A 14,005-nucleotide genomic window follows, 5' to 3' on the forward strand; every position below is an offset into this window, starting at 1 on the left:
GGGCAACATAGTCTCATCAGGGTCTGATTGTGGATCAGTACCCTGAGAGGGCAATGTTGTGGTCTGAGTCAAAGGAGCAGCATAGTACTCTGGCTGTGGATCAGTGCACTCCATGTCAGAATCTACTTGTAATGGGCATGGCCTGTTAAGTGTTTCACTTTCTAAGCCAGGGACGGTATGTGTAAAGAGCTCCATGGAGTAACCCGTTGTGTCGCCTGCTGCATCCTTCTCTCTTGTTGTTGTTTTTGCTGAAGAGGACAAGGAAGCGACTTGTCCCTGACCGTGAACATCCACAAGCGACGCGCTGTTTTTACATTTACCAGTTTCAGAAGAGGAGGCAAAAGAGCTAGAGGCTGAGTCTGCAAGGTAAGCCAAAACTTGCTGTTGCTGCTCCGGCTTTAAAAGCGGTTTTCCTACTCCCAGAAAAGAGAGCGTTCGAGGCCTTGTGTAGCCAGACAACGAACCTGGCTCCACAGCTCCAGACTTAGGTGGAATATTTTTATCCCCACGACCACCTGATGCTCCACTACCACTACCATCATTACCAGCTGACAATGAACGCCCACGGCCACGACGACCTCTTGCACCAGACTTCCTCATTGTTTTAAAAACTTAACCAAAGTAACTTTATTTGTTGCTGTCAAACAACTTACACAGTGAGCTATAACTTCAGTATGATTTCTATATCCCCTAACAGGTTGGTGAGACCACAAGGAAAATCAGGCCCAATGTTACACACTCTGTTTTCTGTGGCACCAAATCACAGAGATGCCACACACGCAGGACTGTCACTCAAGCAAAAATGTCAATATTAATCTCCCACCTATTTTTTTTTTTTTTTTTCAGGGAGACTTTAGAAACCAAATAAGATAAAATGATTTTTTCAGGGACAATTTAGAAACCAAATAATAATAAAAAAAAAAGGCTTTCTATGGCCCACTGAGTGAGAGACGGCACACACAGGAGTCAGGAGTGGCACGCAAGCCCTGAGGCCAATATTTTTCTCCCACTGATTGATGTAGTGATTTTTTTCAGGTAGATTTTAGAACCCAAATCAAGCAAAAAAAATAATAGGCTTTCTATGGCCCACAATTTGAGAGAGAGAGATGGCACACCCAGGAGTCAAGACTGGCACACAAGCAGAAAGGGCAATATTAATCTCCCACTGTTTTATTTATTTTTTTTTTTCTCAGGGAGACTTTAGAAACCAAATAAGATAAAATGATTTTTTCAGGGACAATTTAGAAACCAAATAATAATAAAAAAAAAAGGCTTTCTATGGCCCACTGAGTGAGAGATGGCACACACAGGAGTCAGGAGTGGCACACAAGCCCTGAGGCCAATATTTTTCTCCCAATGATTGATGTAGTGATTTTTTTTCAGGTAGATTTTAGAACCCAAATCATGCAAAAAAATTAATAGGCTTTTTATGGCCCACTGAGTGAGAGATGGCACACACAGGAGTCAGGAGTGGCACACAAGCCCTGAGGCCAATATTTTTCTCCCACTGATTGATGTAGTGATTTTTTTTTCAGGTAGATTTTAGAACCCAAATCAAGCAAAAAAATTAATAGGCTTTCTATGGCCTACAATTTGAGAGAGAGAGATGGCACACCCAGGAGTCAAGACTGGCACACAAGCAGAAAGGGCAATATTAATCTCCCACTGTTTTAATTTTTTTTTTTTTCAGGGAGACTTTAGAAACCAAATAAGATAAAATGATTTTTTCAGGGACAATTTAGAAACCAAATAATAATAATAAAAAAGGCTTTCTATGGCCCACTGAGTGAGAGATGGCACACACAGGAGTCAGGAGTGGCACACAAGCCCTGAGGCCAATATTTTTCTCCCAATGATTGATGTAGTTATTTTTTTTCAGGTAGATTTTAGAACCCAAATCAAGCAAAAAAATTAATAGGCTTTCTATGGCCCACTGAGTGAGAGATGGCACACACAGGGATGGCACTCTAGCAGAAATGCCAATCTTAATCTCCCACAAAAAAAAAAAAAAAAACAGGGACTGTCCTACAATTACTATCTCCCTGCAGTAATCTCAGCCAGGTATGGCAGGCAGCAATAAGGAGTGGACTGATGCACAAATTAAATAAAAAGTGTGGACAAACAAAAAAGATAGCTGTGCAGAAAGGAAGGAACAAGAGGATTTGTGCTTTGAAAAAAGCAGTTGGTTTGCACAGTGGCGTACACACAGCAATGCAGCTATCAGGGAGCCTTCTAGGGCAGCCCAATGAGCTACAACGCTGAGGAAAAAAAAAAAATGTAGCTTCCACTGTCCCTGCACACCGAAGGTGGTGTTGGACAGTGGAAATCGCTACAGCACAAGCGGTTTGGTGGTTAATGGACCCTGCCTAACGCTCTCCCTGCTTGTGACGAAGCGGCAGCAACCTCTCCCTAAGCTCAGATCAGCAGGAGTGAGATGGCGGTCGGCGGGAACGCCCCTTTATAGCCCCTGTGACGCCGCAGACAGCAAGCCAATCACTGCAATGCCCTTCTCTAAGATGGTGGGGACCAGGACCTATGTCATCACGCTGCCCACAGTCTGCGTTCACCTTCATTGGCTGAGAAATGGCGCTTTTCGCGTCATTGAAACGCGACTTTGGCGCGAAAGTTGCGTACCGCATGGCCGACCCCGCACAGGGGTTGGATCGGGTTTCATGAAACCCGACTTTGCCAAAAGTCGGCGACTTTTGAAAATGAACGATCCGTTTCGCTCAACCCTAACCATAAGTGCCAGCTTTCACAGGAGATCTGTACTTAGTATGCAGTGTCTGTGTAGAGGTAATACATTGATCACCGGTGACATTATACACAGGACCTCTGTATAAAGTGTATAGTGTCAGAGTATACTGTAGGTAACAATGACTCACCATTGATGTCTCTAGGTGAAGTCCTTCATCTTTCATCCAGCACAGACTGCCATCATTTCATCCAGCCAGATCTGTCTCCAATCCTGCCCCATGTCTTTAATTCTGCCCCGTGTCTCCAATCATACCCCGTATCTACATTCTGCCCAAGTCTCCAATCCTGCCCCATCTGTCTCCAGTCCTGCCCCCAGTGTGTCCAGCATCTCTGCCCCCCAATGTCCAGCATCTCTTCCCCCAGTGTGTTCAGCATCTCTGCCCCCAGTGTGTCCAGCATCTCTGCCTCCAGTGTGTCCAGCATCTCTGCCCCCAGTGTGTCCAGCATCCTGCCCCCAGTGTGTCCAGCATGTCTGCCCTTAGTGTCCAGCATCTCTGCCGCTAGTGTGTCCAGCATCCTGCCCCCCATGTGTCCAGCATCTCTGCCCCCAGTGTCCAGCATCTCTGCCCCCAGTGTCCAACATCTCTGCCCCAGTGTGTCCAGCATCTCTGCCCCCAGTGTATCTAGCATCTCTGCCCCCAGTGTGTCCAACATCCTGCCCCCAGTGTGTCCAGCATGCCTACCCCCAGTGTCCAGCATCTCTGCCCCTAGTGTGTCCAGCATCCTGCCCCCCGTGTGTCCAGCCTCCTGCCCCCAGTGTGTCCAGCATCTCTACCCCCAGTGTCCAGCATCTCTGCCCCAGTATTCAGCATCTCTGACCCCAGTGTGTCCAGCATCCTGCCCTCAGTGTGTCCAGCATCCTGCCCCCAGTGTGTCCGGCATCTCTGTCCCCAGTGCCCAGCATCTCTGCCCCCAGTGTTCAGCATCTCTGCCCCAAGTGTCCAGCATCTCTGCCCCCAGTGTCCAGCATCTCTGCTTCCAGTGTGTCCAGCATCCTGCCCCCAGTGTGTCCAGCATTCTGCCCCAGTGTGTCCAGCATATTGCCAATAGTGTGTCCAGCAATCTGCCCCAGTGTCTCCAGCTTATTGCCCCAGGGTGTCCAGCATCCTGCACCAGTGTGTCCAGCATATTGCCCCAAGTTTGTCCAGCATATTGCCCCCAGTGTGTCCAGCATTCTGCCTCCAGTGTGTCCAGCATTCTGCCCCCAGTGTGTCCAATTATTATACACAGTATACCCGAAACTATCCACAGAATTATATTAATTACTATATATTACAAATAGAATAAAATAAACCAGTGGTTAGGGTATTTTGTGGAAAACCACAGTGGAGAACACTGTATTAGAAAAACAAGCACCAAACCACCATGAACAAGAAATCACCAGATAGTCTATGAACACGGGAATATTGCCCCCAGTGTGTCCAGCAATCTGCCCCAGTGTCTCCAGCAATCTGCCCCAGTGTCTCCAGCATATTGCTCCAGTATGTCCAGCATTCAGCCCCAGTGTGTCCAGCATCTCAGCCCCAGTGTGTTCAGCATTCTGCCCCCAGTGTGTCCAGCATCCTGTCCCCAGTGTGTCCAGCATATTGCCCCCAGTGTGTCCAGCAATCTGCCCCAGTGTTTCCAGCATATTGCCCCAAGTGTGTCCAGCATTCTGCCCCAGTATCTCCAGCATATTGCCCCCAGTGTGTCCAGGATTTTGCCCCAGTGTGTCCAGCATCCTTCCCCCAGTGTGTCCCGCATCCTGCCCCCAGTGTATCCAGCATCTCTGCCCCCAGCATCCAGCATCTCTGCCCCCATTGTATCCAGCATCCTGCCCCCAGTGAGTCCAGCATCCTGCCCCTAGTGTGTCCAGCATTCTGCTCAGTGTGTTCAGAATATTGCCAACAGTGTGTCCAGCAATCTGCCCCAGTGTCTCCAGCTTATTGCCCCCAGTGTGTCCAGCATTCTGCTCCAGTGTGTCCAGCATATTACCCCCAGTTTGTCCAGCATATTGCCACCAGTGTGTCCAGCATCCTGCCCCCAGTGTGTCCAGCATTCTGCCCTCAGTGTGTCCAGAATATTGCCAACAGTGTCTCCAGCAATCTGCCCCAGTGTCTCCAGCAAATTGCCCCAGTGTGTCCAGCATTCTGCCCCAGTATGTCCAGCATCTCTGCCCCCAGTGTGTCCAGCTTCCTGCTCCCAGTGTGTCCAGCATCCTGCTCCCAGTGTGTCCAGCATATTGCCCCCAGGGTGTCCAGCAATCTGCCTTAGTCTCTCCAGCATATTGCCCCAGTGTGTCCAGCATTCTGCCCCAGTGTGTCCAGCATATTGCCCCCAGTTTGTCCAGCATATTGCACCAGTGTGTCCAGCATCCTGCCCCCAGTGTGTCCAGCATTCTGCCCTCAGTGTGTCCAGCATATTGTCCCCAATGTCTCCAGCATTCTGCCCCCGTGTATCCAGCATATTGCCCCCAGTGTGTCCAGCATTCTGCTCCAGTGTGTCCAGCATCTCTACCCCCAGTGTGTCCAGCATTCGGCCCCAGTGTGTCCAGCAATCTGCCCCAGTGTCTCCAGCATATTGCCCCAGTGTGTCCAGCATTCTGCCCCAGTGTGTCCAGCATCTCTGCCCCCAGTGTGTGCAGCTTCCTGCCTCCAGTGTGTCCAGCATCCTGCTCCCAGTGTGTCCAGCATATTGCCCCCAGTGTGTCCAGCAATCTGCCCCAGTGTCCCCAGCATATTGCCCCCAGTGTGTCCAGCATTCTGCCCCAGTGTGTCCAGCATATTGCCCCCAGTTTGTCCAGCATATTGCGCCAGTGTGTCCAGCATCCTGCCCCCAGTGTGTCCAGCATTCTGCCCCCAGTGTGTCCAGCATATTGCCCCCATTGTCTCCAGAATCTCTGCCCCCAGTGTCCAGCATTCTGGCCTGGGCCCCCCCGAATTGCAATAAAATAAAAACAAAAAACGAGTTCTCCTCACCTGTCCGCACTCCTTCGGCGAAGCTCCCTCCAGCAGCGCGCACTCGCCGGCGACTGACAATGACATTAGACGCCGGTGACGTGCGCACTGTGGCTGACTTCAGCTGCCAGCCTATAATTGGCTGGCGGCTGTTAACTATTGACGTGCAGGCGCGCGCACGTCAATAGCGTTAAACTGCCACAGCCCCGGTAGGGGCCCGATGAGGAGATGAGATGGGCCCCCTATGTCCACTGGACCCATACGCCAGTCAGGGCAGAAATGCCCTGATGGCGGCGGTCAATCTGAGCGGTTGCCCAGGGCCCCCCCACACCACTGGGCCCCGGGCTACCACCCGGATTGACCTCATTATAATCAGCCACTGCCCGTCATGGACACATGACTAAGAAGAATTGCAGTTTAAAATACAATGCATCACGGAATCCATTTTAGTCACATTCTTAGAAAACCTTTTAAAAGATGTTCTCAACATTAAAAGTTATCAGCTACCCACAGGCAATAACTTTCTGACTAGTGAAAGTATTATTAGTCAGATCCACAGAAAGCAGCTCTGAAATGAGTAGAGTAGTGAAACAATAGCTCCATTCTTTTTATATCGGACCTCGAGAGGTAGCTTACAAGAGCTGAAGATATTCTACTCTAGAAAGAGAAGTGAATATGAAATCTCATGTAGGAATTAGATAATAAAATACCTTACCCCACAATCATTTGCTCCATCTCCACACATACCGACATAATAGCTAAAATAAAAGTAAAATAACAGTTAAAACAGACATACTTTGAATACCAAACACAAACTACCTGCCAAAGTAAATTCACATATGCTATATTAACTAAATGCAATATAAATGTCATAAATAGGTTCAAAATTACAGAACTAATAAAGTCAAGTCAGGTTTGGCATAGCACAAATATGCCAGGTATTTGCTTATGTCCATTTTTAATTAGGCTTTGCCTAGTTTATCATTAATAGCTTTTAGTAGTCAATGTAAAATATCAGTTACTGATACTAATAATAATCTCCCAGATCATGTTAATCATTTTCAGTTTAAGATTAAACAGTTGACAAAATTGTGAATATTAAGCTTCAGAATAAACCACAGATTTTAGCTTCAAGAAGGTAACAAACTTTGTTGGACATTAGAAACTATTCTTTTCTAACTCACTCAATTTTTTGCAAATCTTCTATAAGGCCGGATTTTTGTTTTGGTGTCATTCTGCCAAAAATAGTTCCATTTAGAAGAATCTGAAACATAAGGAAAAAAATGTTGACATGTGGTGTATAAAGCATAGACTAAACGTAAATTTAAACAATCAACATCTGCATATTTTATATTTGCATTTAAATAATTATATTTTCATTTGTAGCTCAGCTGTTTATGCTACTTGAAGTATTCACATATTACTGGTCACCTGAAGACACAAGGTAGCAATTTCCTGTGTCAGTCACAAAACAGAAGTGGAGCTGCTGGGCATCTTCACATAAGAGGAACTTTCTCAATGATTACCTTCTGACTTACTGGAAGTCAGAAAAAACAGTTGCAAGCTCTCAATGCAAGTCTGTAAGAGTCTCATCTGCCTCTCTAGACTTACATTGAGTTATGACTTCGGGATAGCCCAGCATAATTAATCTAACACTCACTTTGGAAAGTAAACAGTTGTGTTTTAGTTAAATTTAAGCAAAAGTTGGCTTGTGTGTCTCAAATTCTATATCCAAAGTTTAGGTGTCACTGAAAATATAATTGCTTTATTTTGTTTTTAGTTGCACTGTTAGCAATAAGGGGTTTAATACTGACCCTTGCTTACTCTATGTGAAAAAATCATCTGTTCTTAAGGTGCTGTTTCTGCGGTATATCACAGAACAATCAATTCACAGCCACACAGAATGATTATGAAGGTACAGCACTTCCCTGTATAGCACTTGAATATTTGGATTATTACTCACAGACTAAGGATACTTTCACACTAGCGTTATTCTGCGGACGTCTAAAACCGTCGTTTTGGCAAAAAAACGCATCCTGCAAAATCTCCCGCAGGATGCGTTTTTTTCCCATAGACTTGTATTGGCGACGGATCGCGACGCATTGTCATGCGTTGTGTACGTAATGCGACGGTTGCGTCGTAATTTGGCGAAACGTCGTCTGGAAAAAACGTTGATTGTAATGTTTTTTGTCTGCTGCGGGAAAACGTGTCGCGACGCATCCTGCGGCATACATTGTTGGCTAGAATAGAAGCCTATGGGCGCAGGATGCGTCGGGACACGTTGTACGACGGACTGCAGCGCTGCAATCCGTTTTTTTACACTGAGCATGCTCAGAAGCAGGATTTTGTTGCCAATTTCACCAGACAACCCCAAATCTATATAAACCAGGCCTGAGCCTTCAACCCCAGATATGCCAGAAAGAAGACAGAAGCCAGAAGACAGCCTGCCAGCATCTGCCCAGCATCTGCACAGCCTGCCAGCCTGTGCCCAGCCTACTATCATCTGCCAAGCCTGCCAGCATCTGCCAAGCCAGCGAGTGTCCAGAGGCCTGCCAGCTTCAGAACCTAAAGCTGCAGCATTCCAGCCAGTGTGAGTATATATACTGCCATTTTTGCGTGCGTCTGTGTGCATGTGTGTGTGTGCGTGTGCATGTGTTTGTGTCTGTATGACGTACTGAATACAGTCAGAGCTAAACCTGAACCAGAGCTAAACCTGAACCAGAGCTAAACCTGAACCAGAGCTAAACCTGAATACAGCCAGAGGCCTGACATCGTACTGCACCACCCAGCGTCCTGCCAGAGTCCAGCTCCAGCATGAGGCCTGCCCTTGTAAAGCCAGTCAGCTTTGAGCTCCAGCCTGATTCCTGCCATTTATGCATTCGTATGTGGGTGCATGTCTGTGTGTGCGTGCGTGTCTGTGTGCGTCTTGTGCTTTTGGCCGGCTGTGTTATTTTGTGTGTGTGCATGTGTGTGTTTGCGTACAGCTGTGTGCTTTTGTGTGTTTGTGCATTTTATGCCTGCACCTGTGTGCTTTCGTGCATGTGTCTGAGTGATTGCTGGTGCATGCGTCCGTGCACGTGCATTTTTTTTTACTGTGATGTATTTACCAAGTTGTGCGATTTGTGTAGCCTGTGGTTTAGTTTGTGAGCATGTGTCAGCATGTGTCTTGCGTGTGTGTCCTGTTTCTCAACTTATATTTTTGGTGTTTTATTGTTGAAAACATTTCCAGTTGATGTACTTGTATTTAAAATAAAGAGCATTTTAGCTCCTATTGTGATGGTAAAAAAAAAAGGAAACTAAAAAAGAATTAATAAAATTTTTCTTAAAAATATCCGTAGTATCATTTCACAAAGGTAAATTTCAAAGTGGTGTATGTAAAAATGGCCACACATGCAATACTGTGTTGGTTCAGGGTTTATTTTTTACGATAAAAGGTAATCCTAAATTTTTAAAATGGAAATGTAATCTTATTTTTAAAGGGATCTTTTCTAAATCACATATCTTATTAATACATTTTGAACTGGTGTGTAGGTTTTTCAATTTTACAAGAGGTTTTTTTTTGGGCGGTGGTAGGGTGAAATGGTTTTACAGCTTGCACATACTATTGCAGTAGGGAATCCAGCTCATACTGGTGTGCATTGGGTAAATTTTTTTGGGTGGTTTGCTCAGATAATTTCAGCAGGGTGGTTATTAAAATTATTACACTAGCGAGTTTGGGGGGTGGTTGTAATGATAAATATGTTATATTTGCAGAGCTACGAGGAACCATAGCCGCCTTCTCAGACAGCCGCCTTCCCAGAGGGACCACAGCTGCTTTGCTGATGTAAGTATTACTTTCACACAGACCCTACAGCTTCAATTTCAATGTGTATAGTAGATTACAAGGGTTTTTATACTTACAGAGCTACCAGGGACCACAGCCGCCTTCCCAGAGGGACCACAGCCGCCTTCCCAGAGGGACCACAGCTGCTTTGCTGATGTAAGTATTACTTTCACACAGACCCTACAGCTTCAATTTCAATGTGTATAGTAGATTACAAGGGTTTTTATACTTACAGAGCTACCAGGGACCACATCCGCCTTCCCAGAGAGACCACAGCTGCCTTCCCAGAGGGACCACAGCCGCCTTCCCAGAGGGACCACAGCCGCCAGTGTGGGAAAAAAATGTCTTCTTCTGATGAGAGCCCTTCTCCACAGCGACAGCGTGTTGCGGTCATTTTCAATTTTTAAAGTTTTTGGTGATATACTTAAAATGTTGGTTATTAACTATATGCATTACTTATGTTTTCACAGGAAGCTGAAGCTGGCGAGAGCCTCACAGAAGGAGACTACATGGGTGGAGAAATGTCAGGCGCAGGCGTACAGAGTTGTGCAGAAACAGACGCTTCACACATAACAGTACACCCAACACATACAAAACACTTCATCATACATCACAGTACACATACAACATATGCCTACTTCAAAACTAATTTTTTTTTTTTTAGTCTGCTGCACCAGAAGTTCCTCCCAGCAGCAGGTCCCAGAGTCGGCGTCGTTATCGTCGCTGCGGTCAGCCAGCAGTGAGTTTTTTTTTTAATCTGTTTATTTTTGGGGGAACTTGTTAATTTGTAGTTTAAGTGTACTAATTTTTATTTTATTATTTTTAATCTTTTCACAGGTTTCACAGCAGGCTCCCGAGTTAGATGAGGAACAGGGAACAGATGTGGACCAGGGAATAGATGTGGACCTTCTCATCGAGGAGGTCCGCGAGCGGGAGCCGCTGTGGAATATGGCTGACCGCAGGCATTCAGACAAGTACCTTACACGTCGGCTCTGGTTAGAAGTCTGTCACAATATAATCAGCAACTGGGAGGACCTAAATCCAAGGCAGCAGACTCTTGAATGTAAGTAGTCAAATTTCAGTAATTTCTGGAGCTGGTCGGAATGTGTTGTAATTATTCTTTTATTTTTTTCTGCTTTACAGGTGAAATGGTTAGCAACCGGTGGCGGTCACTCAGGGATCGCTTCAGGAGGGAGTTTAACCAAGAGATGCAGGCCCCAAGTGGCTCAGCAGGAAGGAGAAGGATCCGTTATAAATATGGCCCAGCCCTGTCCTTCCTCAGGCAAACCATGCTGAGTAGAACGTAAGTATTCAAAATCCCATTAAATCACCATGTTTGCCTGTCTAACTTTTTTGGTTTCAGTCAGGTCTTTTTCCTCTCAAGATATTAATTTTTTTTTTTACTATTTCACAGCACCCTCTGCAGCCATCCGGTGCCTGCATCGACCCTGGATCCCTCTGGAGAGATCTCTCAGGAGTCCGCCACCGAGGGCCACGTCGGTAGGCCCCACCCCTCTGACCCCTCATCTGGCACTTCAGGTACCTCTGCCCCATCCACCTCCACCGCCACCAGCAGTGGAGCAGCATTGCAGACTGCGTTACTTGAAGCTGCTGGTCAAGACTTAGCATTCCCTGTACCCCACCCCTCTGATCCTGCCACCTCTAGACCACCATTAGGTTCATGGCGGCAGTGACAGAGGGGTCAGGGAAGGAGCTATGCTCCTGAGTTCTTACATCTGAATGCATTCTTCCAAAGCTCTTTCAAAATTTTGGGAGAGCAAGTGACTGCTGGTTTCAACATGGTGCAAGCACACATCAGTGAAACCAGCATTGAAACCAGCAGTCGCTTGGATAGGCTGCATTCAGATGTAAGTCAATCTCCAGCAAACCTATTTTTTCAATCCATGCTCAGGAGCATGGAAAAGCTTTCTCTTGACCAGCAGATGCAGGTAATGCACAACTGCCATGCTGCTCTACTGCGGGTCATGAGCCAAACTCCCACACCTCCCCAAACAGCCACTACAAATTTCCCAGCCCAGTCACAATTCCCACCACAGTCCCAATACCAACCCCAGTCCCAATACCAACCCCAGTCCCAATACCAACCCCAGTCTCAATACCAAACCCAGTCCCAATACCAACCCCAGTCCCAAAACCAAACACAGTCCCAATTCCCATCCCGGCCACAAATCACAATGTCTTCCCCAATGTTTTCCTCGTCAAGCTTTCCTTCCCCGTTTTCCATTCCACCTACCCCTGCAACACCCTCCCCTGCTCAGCCTCCTGCTTTTTCACCCCATCCCACTACACCCCAACCCAGTAGGCTTTCCCCACCTATCGGCGTGGTCCAACCTTCCAGCCCCTCCGCTAGTATCTCCACCCCACACTTTGCCGACCTGTGATTTTTCTTTTTTTAGTAATAAAAAATTGTTTGTATTCTGCAATTGTTTGCCAAAAAAATTGATGGAAAAAGGTAACACTAAGAGTTATGAAAAAAAAAGTGATGTTATCTTGTTAAAAAATGTAGAACCAGAACAAAAAAGGGTTTTACAAAGTGTTATTAAATTTTTTTTATTTTTTGAGAAGAAAAAAATTTCAAAAATTGAAAATAAAATTAATTTTGGTTCAAAATAAATTTTGGGTTTCAGTGCAATCATTTAGGAAAATATGCTGGTATGGTCACAAATAAAAGGTAAAAAAAAATTACACAACACACGTTTTAAGGTATAAAATATTTGGTTTATTACCAAGAATACCACACTTTTGGAAAATAATTAATTAAACTTGGTGTCAATAAAACCACTTGGTATAGAAACAGAAATCAAAGAGACAAGAAATAAAGATCTCACACTATGTTATCTTGCCAGGGCACTCTGCCTACAGGTGATACAAAATACTCAGCAAAGTGGTCCCTCATTCTGGTAACAGAACCTGTGGAGCGAACAGAGCTGCTGTGGTAATCCCACAACGTGGTTTTAGAGTCCTCATCATCGATGGAAACAGGCTCGTTTGAAAGGACATAGTTGTGAAGGACCACACAGGCCTTCACTATCTCATCCACTGTTTGGGTGTGCATTCTTATTGCAGTAAGCAGAGCTTGCCACTTTGCGGTTAATATTCTGAAAGCACACTCCACCACTCTTCTTGCTCTTGTCAAACGATAGCTGAATACTCTTTTTGTTGTGGACAAGTCTCTGCTTCCATATGGTTTGAGTAGGTGTAGCGATAACTGGAAAGCCTCATCACCCACACATAAATATGGCATAGCTGGTCCCGTTGTTCCCGGAGGTGGCCTGGCTGGTGGAAACTTGTACATATCTCCATACAAACAAAGTCCCATCGGAGACGTTTTGAACACTTGGGAGTCATTTGACCGGCCATAGGCTCCAATGTCAACAGCCAGGAATTTGCAGTTGGCATCTGCAATGGCCATGAGCACGATAGAAAAGTACTTCTTATAGTTGTAGTACTCTGATCCGGAGCCTGCTGGTTTTGCTATTCTGATGTGTTTCCCATCTACAGCCCCCACACAATTTGGGAAATGGCAAAGTTTCTCAAAAAGTTCTGCACTCTGCAGCCAGATGTCCTTTGTTGGTGGAGGAATATACTCCTGGTGCAAGTTATCCCAGATAGCCAAACAGGTCTCTTTCACAATTCCGGAAATGGTAGATATTCCAAGCCGGAACTGGAAATGTAGTGATGTCAGGGATTCTCCAGTAGCCAGGAATCTGTGAATAACATAAAAATTTTAGTAAAAATCGCAAAGACCAACATAACATTTTTAAGCAATTTACACAAGTATCAAATTTTTTGGGGGGGTTCCTAAATGGCACAAAGGACTTTTTTGTTCTGTTGTTATGCACATTACAGCCAGCATTTTCACATCTGTGCATTACTATTGTGGAGCAGGTGTAAAACACTGGAAAGGCCACAAACAATAAAAAAAAAAACATGCTGCAGTATTTGCTGAAGCATGTTCACTGCTGATGTTTTTTTTTTTTGTTATGTAGGTAAAAACATGTGTACATGACATTACATCTGAGCAATGATATAAAACATATATGATCTAAAAAAAAAAATTAATAATAAAAAAAAAATACCGCAGTGTCACCATCAGCCGCTCCGCCGGTGCGATGGAAGACCTCATGCGTGTATCCTGCCTTCTGATTGCATCCCCAACTTTTTCCAGCAACAAATCGAAATTCTCTTGCCTCATCCGGACATAGTTAAAAAATTTGTCAGGGCTCTGACGCAGCTCCATGTACAGAGTAGAGTAGACGCCTCGAGTCATCTGCAGTGCATTAATGGGATGAATCCATAGACGTTGACGTCGCTGCAGAAGCATCCTCCGTCTTGCCACTTTCTCCTTCTCCCGAACAATAATATCCTGGCGATTTGTCTCAAAAATAACATCTGTTACCACACTCGCAATCCTCCCAAGTACTCCTTCCATCTCTGCCACTTACCCTTTCAAAGATGGGATGCAAAA

At 45.5% G+C, this 14,005-nt stretch overlaps 1 protein-coding gene across 1 annotated transcript in view; it reads right to left on the reverse strand.

Moving 5' to 3' along the window:
* LOC143808068 (putative cation-transporting ATPase 13A5) overlaps positions 1–14,005 on the reverse strand; it is a 642,074-nt gene that overhangs the window by 271,386 nt on the left and 356,683 nt on the right. The window contains exons 21-22 of the mRNA XM_077290325.1: positions 6,878–6,957; positions 6,409–6,451 (exon numbers count right to left, since the gene is read on the reverse strand). Of these exons, the coding sequence (XP_077146440.1) occupies positions 6,409–6,451; positions 6,878–6,957 (123 nt within the window). The remainder of the gene's footprint in view (positions 1–6,408; positions 6,452–6,877; positions 6,958–14,005) is intronic.

Source organism: Ranitomeya variabilis, chromosome 2 (genome assembly GCF_051348905.1).
Source record: "Ranitomeya variabilis isolate aRanVar5 chromosome 2, aRanVar5.hap1, whole genome shotgun sequence".
Lineage (NCBI taxonomy): Eukaryota > Metazoa > Chordata > Amphibia > Anura > Dendrobatidae > Ranitomeya > Ranitomeya variabilis.